At 41.2% G+C, this 15,010-nt stretch overlaps 1 protein-coding gene across 2 annotated transcripts; it reads right to left on the bottom strand.

Annotated features, from left to right (window-relative positions):
- Nucleotides 1–331: 331 nt before the first annotated feature.
- Nucleotides 332–14,002, bottom strand: LOC147331287 (PAK4-inhibitor INKA2-like). Of its 2 annotated transcripts, none has more exons than XM_086293506.1 (2): nt 13,585–14,002; nt 332–3,552 (listed from the first exon to the last, which is right to left on the bottom strand). In XM_086293506.1, the coding sequence occupies exons 1-2, from the start codon at nt 13,654–13,656 to the stop codon at nt 2,299–2,301; spliced, it is 1,326 nt and encodes a 441-aa protein (XP_086149632.1). In that variant the 5' UTR covers nt 13,657–14,002; the 3' UTR covers nt 332–2,298. The 2 variants fall into 2 exon arrangements, with proteins under 2 accessions (XP_086149632.1, XP_086149633.1); XM_086293507.1 differs by lacking the exon at nt 13,585–14,002 and adding an exon at nt 4,572–4,627.
- Nucleotides 14,003–15,010: the final 1,008 nt, after the last annotated feature.

The raw sequence follows: 15,010 nt of genomic DNA, 5'->3' as shown, positions 1-15,010 counted from the left end.
CAGATTGAGCTGGTTAGTGTTCTTGTGCAGAATGTCTGTGAACTTGATCATGTTTACCTTTCATTAGTTTGATTTCTGCTGTTTGCTTTATGTTTTGGACAAATTAATGCCTCTTGAATCTTCCATTTGTTTCCTCTTCCTGCGACACACCCTTTCATTAATTGCCTTGAATATATTATAACTACTGTGTCATAATGTATTAGTTAGCATTACCAGAAAAGATTTACATGGACTGTAATTATATTTCCCAAACATGTCTAGTTTCCGTGTCAGTTCTACAGTAGAGAAAGATGTTGCACAAACGAACACACTGATGCACAAAAGCAGCATTTCATTCTGAAAACAGATTTAATTTACAAAGAGTCAGTGACAGTTTTACAGTGCACATGACACAAGATCACCACTGAAGGTTCGCAGAACCTCGATGAAAAATATCAACAACAGTGCTGAGAATTACACTTAGAAGACAGCTTTAATAGGAAGAAATAAATGTTACAGTTACATATATGTACTACGTGTCATGACATCTCAGACTGCACTTTCTGGCAGAAGAAACTGTCTGTGTGTGTTGAACCCTCAGACTGTGCAGTATATGTATTGACCTGATTACTGAAACAGAGACAGCACCATATGGATCAACTGGCCAAGACACTCAAAACCACCTCTGAGGCCTAATCCCTGCTGGCTAAGATTATTGGTCTGGTATCACATCAAAAACTGAGTGAAAATAATGTTTTTTTCCTTTAATATTAAGTTAAGAATATCAGATTGTCCTTGCGTATCAGTGGTCCCTTAATAATAATAACAATAAAAAAACACGAATCAATAGTGGGCAGTGTCGTCTGTGACCTGAGGGAGTTTGTGAAGGAAGCTATAGTTTGATTTGAACTGTTATGGTTCTGCTTGAAATGAAAAATACTGAAACTGTTTATTATGGTACAATAGAATAAATAATGTAGATTAAATATGACCTCACTGGTTTGTAGTTTAAGTACAAGAGCTGTAGCAATGTTTACACAATCAGCTGTTATGGTGACATTTATCTGCGCAGAATAATGAAAATCATGCGATGGGATATTACAGTAAATGAGTCTTATTGCTGCTGTTTGATGACAAATATGTACAATGTTCTGTACATTTAGCCTGTTCAGTTTGTTGTACCTTTCACAGATTATGGGTCCTATATCTGTTACAGCCCTGTAATGCATTCGCCTGCATATATACAGTATATAACACAGTCAGTTAATTCACAAAGCTCTGGGATTAAAGAAGCCCATTTTGCATCTTTAAGCTTGTGGCGAACATACTTTACATAATGTCTGAGTACCAGATGGCTGTCAGTTAGTCAGTACTTGGGGTTGGCTGTGCCATCTTTACCCCCTCCTCTCTCTGCATAGCAGCCCACGAGGACTTTGGTTGACTCAACATTTGCCATGTCTACATAGCAGAGAACTAAAGAGAGTGCTTCCAACATGACAGCAACCACAGCATTTCTGATTACGAGGGACAGATCTCAAAGTTTAATGTACAAAGTTTGAACTAGTCATGCACCGTATTGCTGTTATGCTTTTAAAGCAAGACAAAAAAATATATATACTGGAAACCCATTCTGAATGTGGCAGTGCTTTCTCCTGTGTGGCATTCGCTCCCTGAGCAAAGGTGAACAAGACGAGTTCATGTAGTCATGAGTTTCCAGGTTGTTACAGCCGTTTTGGAAATAAAAGGGAAGCTGAGGACTCTATAGTGGCAGTGCGTTCAGTAACAGCTGTTTGTAGCATCATTTATAAAAACAGTAACCATGCAATTCAACAGTTGGTGTTGCTATTTATAGATGCAAAGAAGTGCAAAGAAGTGTGTCCTGTAGAGCAGAAGTGGAAAAAGTCTGCATTAAAAAGATTTAAATTGATAGTGACATTCTGAGAATGGTGTACCGTCTTTTAGGAGAACATGAAAATCCAGTCATACATGCACACGTGTGAAGGAGTTTGAATAATACAAAAGTTGCAGCATAAACCCTAAAAAAGTCTCATTCTTTCTCAGATGCATCGCAGCATACACTCACACGGACACATCAAGCGAGGTCTGGGTTTTTGGATTGTCAGACGAAATGTTGCCCTGATAATCTCTCAGTCGCAGGAGAAACACGATGTGGGTGTGAATTTAGCGGTTCATTTTTGGAAGTTAACTGTGTCCAAGCCTCTCGTTCATTCACGCTCCTTTATCACAGCCAAAATCCTACAGCACCTGTCACACGCTCAATCTGGCGTCACTGGCAGTCTGTTGGCCAGAGACTCGCTGTCAGACCCACACAGCTGTGTTGTAGTCAAACAAGGGCTGCATTTTCTCCAGACCAGTCTCTGGCTGCCTTCTGTCTAAATAAATCCCTGCAAATGGCTGCTGGTAAAACTGGTGCAAGTGTTGGTGGTGGTTCCTCTCTGTCTCTGGAAGATGCATACATGTGCTGCTTTTGCCCTGCTGTCCATTCGCCCAGAACGGCAGGTAAAAGCTGCCTTTTGAACTTTTGGGAAGCAATTTCTTCGGCCTTTTATAGAGGTCACCCTCTGGAAGCTCAGGAGCCACCCAGCCTGGCCTCTCCTTGAGCAGCTTGTCCCGGTCAGGCCGGACGCTTCGCAGGAACTTCTTGAAGATGTTTGTGGTGAATGAGAACTTTTTGCAGATCTCCTGTGAGCGGCTGAGGCGTAGAGGGTGAGCTGGGGTGTCTGGTCTTTCTGTCCCACCATCCATTCTCTCCTCTCTCCTCTTTGCCCTTTCTTCTTCTTCTCCTTCCTCCTTGTCCACCTCAGGCAGGTCTAGCCAGTTGCCCACAAGGTCTGCAAATACATTGTCCCCCAGAACTAATGGTTGACGGTTGCGACAGCGGCTCATGAGCGAAGAAGTCCAGTCACTGGCGTCATCTGTGCTGTCTTGGGAGTAGTCGCTATCTAAGGAAGGACCCTCTCTTGAGAGACTGTACAGGATTCCAGGCAGGTCCACTATCTGTGCACGACGGGGACGGGGATGGCTAGGGTAGGCCTCTGGTGGAGGATTTCCCACAACTGGTCCACAGAAGTCCACTTGAGGGGCAGTATATCCTGACCACCTTCTCGGTATAGACTCCAGGTCAGTTTCACTTCTTGCATTTCTTGCATTTCTTGAGCTCCGTGCACTTCTTTGACTTCTTTCACTCTCGCTCTCTAGGCTGGATGACGAGGAGGATGAGGTTTCCAGACTGCTTCTGTTTTCTGATAGACTAGTCGAGTTTCTGCTTTCCAAAGACTGCCTTGAACTCGGCATGTGATTCGGGCTGGGCTCCTCAGACATGGTTTCTCTGATACAGCGGCTCTGATCCTCTCCTGAAGCTGATGCTGCTGCAGCTGGTGGTTCAGCAGCAGCAGTTGAAGCCGTGTGGGGCATTCCCCGGTTAATAGGCCGCCCTGAAATGTCAAGATTTTCTAGTGCCGTCTGGACCTGAAGGAGCTTGAGTTCCTGAAGGGCTCCCATCATTGAATTCATCTGAGCATGGAGGCCATCTCCAGCTTCTTTCATGGATAACTGCAGAAAGACAGAGAGAAAAATAAAGATAAAGGACTGATAGCGGTATTCACATTTACATTTGTGTTTCACACACACAGACAAAAAAATCTCATTGCACAAGAGCAACTGACAACAGTCATTCATTCCAGCAAATATTAACAGTTATTATCCCTGGTAAAAAATTTGCTAAATTCAACATGGATCTATCTACTGCGATGACCCCCTTATGAATAATGGAGCAGGCTAAAGAAACTTATTAAAAAGATAAGTTATTGTACTAAGCCTGTTTTTTATCTCTTCACTTGTGGGTTTTAGGGTATGTTTAATTATGTGGTCATGTGACCTAGTTTTGGATGACAGGCTGGGGTCCCATATGGCCAGCGTATGAGCGAGAATCCAACTAGTGACAGCTGTAGAACACACTTGCTTTCATTTAAAAAAAAAAAAAACATCTATAATTTCCTTTTTACTTCCTTTCATTTGATTTATCATATCTGCTTTCTCCTCTGAGCCCATTGTATTCGTGTGTTCTACTCTCTGTGCAGCAGTAATCATCCTCTCTGCTTTTAACCTCCTCCGCCTCTCTTCCTGTTCTCATCTGTTTGAAAGCCTGCGTCATGTGACCTGGACTAACTGTCTTCTCCTGAAGGCAGCCACACAACCCAGAGCCAGCATCCTAACCCGTGTCTTAACTTCCAGCCTTGAATCACTGCATGCCCTCTGAATAACTGTCTTAGATATTATAGGTTTCTCTGCTATGATTTCATAACATGCTACTGATTGATGAATGAAAAATAAAGCATCTGTGAAAAGACACGAGGAAGCATGCAAGGAATTTTGAAAAATTAGTTCACGGGAAATTTTGGTGAAAATCTTGCAGAGCACACCTTCAGATGAACATGACTACACTTCCATAGAAGATGCTCTTAGTCAACCAACAAAAACAAATACCTTTAAACTAAACTTTAAGCCTTCAAATAAAATAAATTGCTACTATGAGAATAAACAGGCAGCTGTAATAAAAACCTACACCTTACCTTAAAATAAAATTTAAAAAAAGCAGCAGGTTTTGATCCTCCTGGCTGCACCTCAGTCAGCCCGTCACTGTCTCTCACCTTTCAAATGGATCAGTCTGACTGCCTCTATATGTATCCCCCTCCAATGGAGGGACACCACTGGGAGTGACAGCCAATCACCACTGCCCATCTAGACTATAATCCCCAAATACAATGTGTGTGTGTGAGGGGGTGGATGGGGGGACTCACTCAGGCGGAAACGGAATAACAATGAAAGGAGCGAGAGGGGTGGTGAGAGTCAGCCATATGAGCAGAGATGGAAAGGGTGGGGGCAAACAGGGGGGAATCCTTTGCCATATGTTTAGATGTCGAAGAGAAAACTGTTGATGGATTTAATTATGAATGACACCATTAGAACATAAGAAGGGGATGCAGAGGGCAGGAGGTTGGATGTAGGTGCAACAAAATTAGGCTGCGATACTTAGATCTCCAGGGAACAGTGATTATGCTGATCCTGGGTGGGAAAAGTTGCTGCATAGTGCAGTTGGCATTACAGCATCGTAATCAAAGCTTCTTATTACTGTGTGAGAAGGGATATGAGTTTTTTTTTAATGTGGGAAAATTGACAAATGTGACAAATTCTTAGACAACATTTTGATTTAAAAAGTAAAACACAAGGCATAAAAATGTGTGAAATGTATGGAAAAGTCAGAATTGCTAGCTCAAAATATGCTAAAGTTAGTCCTCACTTTGTTAGTCCACTACTTCATCCCAGAATGTGACATCAATTCCTGGCCATTCCTCTGGCACCATGTTTACATTTAGAGAAATGTCTCAGCAACTATTGGATTGATTGTCATTAAATCTGGCACATCATTTACTTCACAGGATGAAGTTAATTACTTGCAGAGCTACCAACATGTCAAATTTTTAATATGTCCTGATTTTATAACCAACCATGCCACGCTGTTCACATCAGCCTCAGCCTTATAGAGTATGTTCACTGTTAATTAAAAGCTTCAGAAAACGTTTTGAATGCGATTAACATTTAAACCTACTGAACATCAGCATGTTGTCACGGAGAGCCTGTCCGCATGCCCCATTTAGCTTAGACACCACTGTGTCCAAGTGCAGCATCTTGGAGTTCCAGTGACCGTGCAGACCCTTAAAGGAAGTTCATGGTTTCTGCATGTCTGTAAATGTCTGCAACACAGGAATTTTGCTGTCTGCTCAAGCAGAAAGGGAGCAAGTTCACCAAAAGTGCATGTGCTAGACATTTTTCATGCACAGAATAAATACAGGGCAGCATGGTGGCATGGGGGTCAGCACTGTTGCCTAACAGTAAGAGGGAGCTGGGTTCGAATCTACCATCTGGCTGGGCCCTTTGTGTCTCCACGAGTTCTCTCCGAGCCCTCCAGTAATTTTAAATTAGACCTATGTGTGAATGTGAGTCTGAGTTAAGCCTGCGACAGATTGGCGACCTGTCCAGGGTGTACCCCACCTCTATAATCAGAAGAAAATGAATGGATGGATTATAAATATGACAACATCTGCTCTGCTTTCATTTAGCACTTGCACAACTTCAATAATGAATTTACAAAATTTAACCATATCAAAACATTTTTGGAGAAACAGAGTCACACAGATGCAGTGATTTAATTATTGCAAACTATTCTGCATATTATGTTCTTAAATTATTAATGAATATATAAAATAGACCAACTTTCCTTTTCTTTCTTTTCTAATATAGAAAAGAAAGAAAATAATATTTCTATATATATAATATATAGAAATATTAGCTCACAGTGTCATAAAGTTTAAAGAGCAAAAAAAAAATCTCTTCATTGAAACACTGGTTTATTACATGTTTGTCATTCATCCAATTTGGACTGTCTACATACACTTGAAGCACAGTGACCTGGCTTTGACACCAATACACTATCCTTTACCATCAGCAGTAAATCTCTGCATTAAAACACTTGGCTTATCACGACATATGGCTGAGTAGATGCACGCGGGCGTGAATAACCTCTAAGATCAGATAATAGGCCTATCAATGCACATGCGGGGATGACAGGCCTCTGAGCTTCCCACTGGCTCGCTAAATTAGGAAGTGAAGGTACATGTAATTAGCACAATAAGGTTGTCTCTTGTCTTTGTGCCTTTCACATATGGCTGACTTCATTAGCTGTAATTGTCTGCGTCCTGGGAAAGGCTGGGAAAGGGTGCATAATTACGGTTTACTTTCTTACACAAGAAAAGTCAACAAGACTTGAGGCAAAAGGGGAGTTATGTATTTATCATTGCATTTTTGGAGCCTTCAGTAAAGTTTATCCCAGGATCAGGATTGCTTTAATGTATTAAATTTGCTTTTGTAATATCATCTTCTAGGTATGCAGACTCAAAGAGCTGCACCTGTTTACACACGCTAACCTCAAACACTGCAGTTTAACATTCACGTGCAACTTTTCCATTATCCCTAAAATGCAGACACTCCCCACAGTTATTTAAAAACACAGTGTTGTTTACTGGCATTTCTATTCTAAGGCGATATTAATAATTCATACTATGCTCTGGGGAACAAACAGGGGAACAGCAGTAAGCCAAACCCTATTATTCTACCTTTAACATGCCAACTAACTCCAGGCACTCCGCTGCCATTTCAAAGCTGAACTTTGTGGCCCAAATATGTCAGCCTTTTCATCCCTCATCCGATATCTTACTCAGAATGCCAAAAGTGACTTAAAAATGTTGTCCTGCGGCGGTTTCTTGTTTAGACACAGATGTTACGGAAATCCTAAGATGTCTCACTTTTACAATGTGTGAATCAGCCCAGGGCCTGGCAGACCTGAGAGGACCTACACGCGCACCTTAAGGGTTTAAGGACAAAAACGGAGATGAGAAATAATGTCTGTCTAATCTAATTTAACAAGAGAACTGGGATGAAATTGGCGCTGCAGGGAATTGTTGTACTGCCCAGAAACACTTTAATCATTAATGCAGTCTTGTGAAGTTTGGTTAAATCTTCTTTTTTCCCTTTATTTAATCGAGAGAGTATGCATTTCTTTGAGAATGTGAAAAATTTGAAAAAAATAAGACAAACATTTAATCCCCCCCAAAACCCTCTACTTTCTCTTCTGGCTGCAGTGATGTTAGCCAAGGAGACATAATTGCCAATCAAGGGCTGAATGCTTCAGAGTTTAAGAACAAAGGCTGGCAGCCTTCATCTAATACTGAATAGAGGCTTATTAAAAAGTGGTGGGCTATTTAATTAAGAGCTTTAAAAAAAAGTTTATAGGTGATTCTTTATTTCAGAGCCACATGTCAGATCTTTCTAACTGTGAAGACGCTTCTAGAAAACCATTCAATATACATGCAAGTGAATTAAATACCACAAAGTATAAATAAATCAGTGCTCCTGCTCTGCTGTCTGTCAAGATCAAGTTCTGCCTTGATCATGGTTTCGGTATTACCTCATGTCAGTTATGAAGGGAAAAATAATGCGCTGTGCAAACACACTGAGCTCACACATCCACGCAAGTCCAGACTTGCCTCAGTAGAACGAAGTCAGTGTACTTTTTTAGAGCATGGATGCTGTGTTCAGATTATTAGGAGGAAAATAAACCCAAACAAGTAATCAAAAACAAACCAGTGCTCTATTCTGCCTACAAAATGCAGGCCATTCACTGTTGTTGTTTGTTAGTAGCTGAAGGGGGGAGGCCAAGGTTATCAGACCCAAAAGGTCTTCCTGTTTGGAAGGCGCTGACCAGCAGCAGCATCTATAGTGTGTACTCCCCTTCCTCCACCTCCACCCCTAATTAAATATGAATGGTGATCTGTGTGGGTCAAGGACAGGAATGGGTTCTCTGTCTGGGGGATACACACAAGGTCTCTGTGGCTGAACTGCTGTGGATGGCCCCGAGGTCACGATAAAGAGGGTAATAAATCTGCGCAGCATTTAGTGAAAGAAATAAATTACTATGCACATGGCAATGAATGCCTCTTTGACAAAAAAAAGGTTATATGGTGACTCTGTTTGGCCCGTATGTCCTCCGGGTCGCATTCAGGAGACGAAGAAGTGTGAATGATAAACATAAAAGCCTTCTTGTACTTTAATTTTAGAAGATGTTCTCATTTTTAGGAAAATGTTTTGCTTCTCCTCCCTACTCAGATAATAGAGCTGTCTCTTTATGGTTTAGCAAAACTATCTGCAACACTTAGGGGTAAATGAAAATGGGGAACTAGGTGAACCACAACTTTTAAAATGAACCAGTCGAGAGCAAATATAACTGTTTGTAGGTCCTGCTGGCCAACAAAGACTCCCTGATGACCTTTTCAGAAAAAGGGAGGTGGTTTAATAGCTTGTTTCCTGCTTGAGCTCATTTATGCTGCCGTGGGAGATGTAGGATGATTAGGATCCATATCATCATCTTTGGCAGATGATATTTGGAGACGGTCTGGGACCCAATCTGTTGTTGTCCTGGCGGGAACTCCTCACTGGAAGCAATAATCGTCACGTAGAAGCTCGATAGCACAGGAGTTGACGTCAGCACCTCGTGTGGGGGCAGTGAAAGTGCTCATCCAATTCTCAGCCCCCCTCTAAGATCAAAAGGAGCGCTAAATCACACAAGCATTTCCTAAAGAAAATAAATGTGGTTGCTGATGCTGGGTTTTTTTTCTGTGTGCATCATCTAGTACATTTTTCAACTGATAGTGAATGGCTGTGCAAAGCCTTTAATGCAGTGTTTTTTTAAGCCATTTAAAAATGTGCAGCTTATTTACAGTTTTTCAATTTGGAATTTGAAACATTTTGGATATTTATACTTGTACTGTATTGGATTGCTAAGTCATAAATGTCGTTTTGATTTAAAGGAATTCATCTTCAGTATTTTTTATATTGTATTTTCATTTTTAAAATACTGGAAATGCTTATAATGACCGACTTCTGTAATATGAAAGTGGATCTAGAGAATTCTCCAAAAGTTGATTCTGTTCATCTGGACGTAGCGTATCCAAGTCACTTGGATGAGTGACGAAATGTTTCTCCCACAAAACGCTACGTCCAGATGAACAGAATCAACTTTTGGAGATTTACTTACCTGGATTATTGAGCATGCATCAAGAAGATCTAGAGAAGTATATCTTAAATCTTGTTTTTAGCTTTTGACCACTTTTGACCCAAAACCCTTGGATAAACTTACTCTACTGAATGACTGTCAGTGTTACTGGCTAGACAGTAAACACAGAAAGGCTAATTACTGCTGAGGGGAAGGTCAAATCCCTCAGGAGATGGTAAAGATCAAAACAGAGCTGAAAGATGAGCGAATGTATTGGAGTTACTTTTATCTGGAGGTCAGAGAAAAACATAATCTTAAATTCTAATATTGAGGTGTCAGCTGTTGTTAAGATGAACAGCTGTTTGATAATAGATGTTTCAATTTGTGGTTTGTTCTGAACCCTCAGTGCTGTATATATGTTATTTTTAAAAAGAACAAATTTATAAATATAACTTCAACAGTGTCAGACAAGATGTAATGCAAAGGTCAGAGCATAGAGAATACCGATCTATACCTCACACGTTGTTTCCAGTGAACGTATAAGGTAAGGAGGTCAGGACTTGATCTTACACTAACAGGATTGCACGTGTGGTCACAACAGCAGCATTAACTTAACTTGTTCACTCTGCATCCAAGAAAAAAAAAGGCCAAAATAAATCTGATATCTTGGGCAGTGATTTCATTTTCCATTCTGTGAACCATGAAAAAGCCGGTTACGTGTGCAGAGTCATAATGATAAACAGGCTTTGTTAAAGGTTTGTAGCTCAGTCTCAAACACAATGATCACCCACGCAAACCCCACAGCTGCCACTAAGAGTTGGTCCAATTTTAGCCGAGGGGAAGGAAGGGCAGTTTGGAGAACGGGAGCCACAGGGGGAGCCACAAAACAAACGGGCTTAAAGTTAAGCCACAACCCTGCTTTGTGTACAGCTTTCAGCTCCAACGCCCAAAAGGTAACAAAGAACTTTCCAGAAGACACAACAGGCTTGGCACTCAGGTGCACTTCTCTCAGATTTCATGACTTCATGGTTGCTGGCTTTGGTGTTGAATTCCAAGGTGACAGTCATGTTTCAAATTCGCCTCAGGTGTGAAAGAGAAAAAGGGGGCACGCTGCATGTGAAGTCGGCTTCAGCGGCGATGATATGAAACGCTCTGATTTATGTTTTAGTGTCTGACGCTGCTAACCAGGTGTGAACCCTACATTTAGACAATGTGAGTCAAAGACGTGTCACCGTTTGCATTTTCAACATCAAGTAGGCAGGAAGAGCTTATGTTTTCTTTGTCATGACTGTCTGTTTGCTGCACCAATCATGAGTCATGCATAGGTTTGAAATGATTTCATTGTTGTCATTACTGTCTATCCTCAGGATTTCAGAGGACTCGTGTATTTCTTTTAAAGAATAAAGTTAAACGACTGTTTTCAGTTTGAGTCACACAGGAAGACAGATGGTGCTATATACCTGACTGTCAGGTTTGATATTTAATGGATTTGTTGTGATGGACATGGTCAGCAGTTGAAGAAATTAGACCCCAAGCTTTTCAAGTTTGAGGGTCAAACTTTCAAGTGTGACCTGTCTGTACTTCCCACAAGGACCCACACCCTCAACCGCTGACACAGTGCCCACACTTTCATATCACACTCCTGTTGTAGAGCTGACAGGACATCAGGGTTTGGGTTTCAGTGTGTCTAACGTGAAACACTGAAGTCATGCTGGCATTCACGTGACTTTCGTATAGCCTTTGAATGCCACATTCAGGCTTCTTTGTTGCTATAGACACAAACAAACTCAACTATGTAGATTTTCTTGTTTCATTGTAACTTTTTAGTCAGGAGTATTAGAATATATCAGGTAAAGGTTTAAGGGACTATACTATTATTTTTGCTCCTTCCATTCAGTTGCCCTTGTGTGTAACGTTCACTGCATGCCATTTTTCAAGACATGCACAATCAGCTTAAGCTCTTACATGCATTTTTCTACCAGCTTGTGCCTATTTTCATTCATATCTATAAAATATGACATACAGCTAGCAGACATTTAAAACTTAGCCTGGTTCCAGCCCTCATACAACTGACATTTGAGCTCCTTACCAACTTTTTTCTTCCAATTCCAGATGGAAAGTAAGAAAAAAAAAGTAAAACGCACACAAAAGGCTGATACTGCTAAACACAACCCAACACAGAGAAAGAGAAATGGCATATTTCTTTGACTTATGTGATAAAAGTAAACTCTGCTCTGACTGGACATAATGTTGGCAAGATGGAAAAGTTACTCCCTGCTGAATGGTTGGGATAAAATCTAAACTTCTCCCAACAGAAAATAGATACCATAAACACAGAGGCTATAATTAAGTGAAAGCGATATCTGGTTTGATTGGAAAGCTACATTTCTGTGCTGTTTTTGAGAAAATAGTGTTATAATGCAGTTATATCAGTCTGCACTCATTGCGTTGCAAACAAATGACAAATGTGAATACGAACTTGATGTTGATTGTGATGGATTGTGTAGCTCGAGTTCTGTTGCTTTTATGCTGCATGGAAATGAATGAAAACACAGCAGGAAAAAACAAAACATCATGCAAAATGGTTTTTGGAATGATTTAAGGTCATGCTGTTTGTAGTAAGTGTTCCAAAACATGCGTAACTGGTATGGTCCAAAATTGCTGACTTCAAAGCCACAAATTCGCAAGAGATGTCCAGGAGCCGCTTGACTCGGCATCACAGCTGTAAGTCGACTGTTAGATGTTTGTGATCTCTGTGTTGCTGATAGAGCCGGTTTTACCGCTCTCCACTGAACACTGGATGAAAATCAGTCACAGTGGAAAGGAAAGTGACAACCTTGGCATAGACACCCCTTATTTCTGAACAACAGATTGCATCCCACATGGTCTTGAGAGCAGGGGGAGACTGCCTCAGCTTTTTAACTGGCATCTGCTCCCCGTTCTCCTGTTTGATCCTCGGCATGGCATGACACTTTTTCTATTATGTTACCAAACTGCGATGTGGCAGCCCTAACACAACATGTCCTTCTGGCATCAACGTCAACTCCCCTTAAATCTCAAGTGCCACTTCACAGACGTGTGGCTAATTTGGAGCAGCAAGTCATGAAGTCACAGAGCAGATTAAGCTGCAAAACATGCAGCCACGCAAGGCCTTTCTGCAGGCCAGTGGCTGGACAAAAAGGGGGGGGAATCAGTCGCTGCTTTGAAGATGATTCCAAATGAAATCTGTGCCAGTTAAGGCTCCTCAGAAAATGGGTCTACAGTGTGTCACTGCCAGATGATTTTGGGCACGAGGGTGAAGCTTACAGATTTTGTTTTTACATTTCAAAGAAGAGGAAAGAAATGGCAGACTAAATGTACTCACATCAAACATGGTAGATGAGAGGAGACATGAAAATATTAAATAACGGAGTCTAACAAATTCATTTAGAGCATGGAAACGTGATGAAACTCAATGTGACTGCCAATTTCACTCACTCCCCTGTGAGAGCTGGAGCTCCGAACAGTCTGTTGCAACACATGATTAAATTTACTACAAGGCACCAAGAATAGTGTGAACCTTAAATCGCTTTCTTTCAAGAATCCATAACCCAGCGCAGAGTATTTATGACAAGAAAAAACCGTCTTGAGCTCATTAAGCTTAAAACATCTGTCCCAGATGCGTGGACAGAGAGGAGGGAAATGTACACATGCCTCTGGTGTGCTCAGAGCTTTAAGCCCACACAGATTAATGCGATTTAAAAAGACACACATGCACCCTCAGCTGAAAACTAGACTCCAGAATATTAGACTTGGAAATGTAGAAATGTTTCAGGACACATAGGGCGCAATAAAGCGACATTTCTAAATTTAAAATGTGAAAATTGTTAAATATTTAATGTAAAACGCGTATAAGCGGTAAAAGTGCTCAAAATACACACGAATAAAGTAAAACAGCGGTCCAGGGTAACAACACAAGAAGATACAACGGAACCTACCAGCTCTTGCTTCAGTCGCCTCAGACACGCATCCATGTTTTTGCTTTCTTGTTTGGCGAGCCGCTGTTCCATTTTTCTTTCTTTCTTTCTTTTTTCTTGAAAGACAGGAATTCAGCTGAACCGCTTCGCCAGTCCCTGCTCGAACATGACTATTGACGCTTTAAGAAGAGCAGAAAACAATTGGCAATTGAAGATGCGCAGATCCTGCCGAGGAATGCGCGCGCGGCTCAAAATGACGCGAATCTCGTGGTTTAAATCCTGATGACGAAAATCTGTTTACTCCAAAAAAATTAATAAATAATACAAAAATGATAATGAGCTCCTTCATGTGGCTGCACCAACAGACTGGGTCCGTGTTTCTCTCTTTCAGTGGCCCCTGCTTGGCTGCTGTCAGTGTCGTGTGTGTTGCTCAGTCTGTTTTTCCCCCTGCTGCTATTTTCTCATTCAAGAGGAGCGCTTACGTTGGCCATCCAATTTCCTCCAATGAGCGAGCCTCCCAGGGCCTCTCAAGCCAGGATAAAACGCGGATCCATCATTTACTATGCGCGAGCAGAACTGTCCACAGCAGCTCAAAAGAGAGACCGACCATCTGGAAATATCCAAATAAAGGCTGAAAGATAAGATAGTTGGGTTTGCTGAAAGAGCGCATTTTCCATAAAACAGACAAATATATTCAGCAGTCCCTGTTGCATTACACTGGACTGAAAGAGGATGTGTTTAAGAGAAACCATACGCGTCCATAGGAACAGTTTCCTGGCCACCTTCGCTGCGCAGAGAGGAAACACCTGAGCTGTGGGCTTTTGTTACAAGACACGGGTATGATTAGAATAAGGGAAGGAAGTATTGCACATACAAAGAAGCAAATGGAAGTTGCTGTAAACATTCCCTGCCTCGCAGAATAGATTGGATTCATCTGAAAGTTTGCACATGCAGCTCGTGTTCAATTTGCAATCTAGAGATGCCAAGAAAACTTGATGAGGTCTCCTTTACTTCAAAATGATTTACTTTATATGACAATTACTATACCAAAGAAAGCAAAAGGAAGAAACTTTAGGTAAATTACATTAACAATAAAAAATACGATTATTTATAATCAGGAAGAATTACGTAAAATCCCAAGAGGATGCTAAATGGTGCATGGTGTCACCAGCTGTCATTAATTTTATTTTAATTCAGTATTTCCCCCTGTGTGATTTAGAGAAATACTTTCAAACAACTTCCCCCAATGAATAAATAAATAACAATTAGAGAGATACTCCGTGATTTTGAGTTTGCGTGGTTATAATGAGCCAGAATTGAAAGAAAATCACCAGTCACCCGTTTTGTTTTCTGCCAGGGATGAGCTTTGCCTGACATTCAGGAAACTTTGTGCCCCCTGACCTGCTTTCGGTCATGTTGAAGGTTCAGTGTCTTGCATGATGTTGGT

Source organism: Aulonocara sp. 'chitande type north' Nkhata Bay, linkage group LG5, assembly GCF_057382095.1.
Source record: "Aulonocara sp. 'chitande type north' Nkhata Bay isolate Kocher_YH1m ecotype deep benthic linkage group LG5, A_spYH_male_GT1.1, whole genome shotgun sequence".
Taxonomy (NCBI): domain Eukaryota; kingdom Metazoa; phylum Chordata; class Actinopteri; order Cichliformes; family Cichlidae; genus Aulonocara; species Aulonocara sp. 'chitande type north' Nkhata Bay.
The sequence above is the reverse complement of the archived record's forward strand: the minus strand, read 5'-3'. Positions and strand labels throughout refer to the sequence as shown.

What these genes read in the sequence shown, in the direction of transcription:
- LOC147331287 (XM_086293506.1), bottom strand. Translation starts at nt 13,656, where the DNA reads ATGGAACAGCGGCTCGCCAAACAAGAAAGCAAAAACATGGATGCGTGT. An exon ending in GGCGACTGAAGCAAGAGCTG is followed by an intron (nt 3,553 to 13,584) that starts GTAGGTTCCGTT and finishes GTCTTTCTGCAG; the next exon opens with TTATCCATGAAAGAAGCTGG.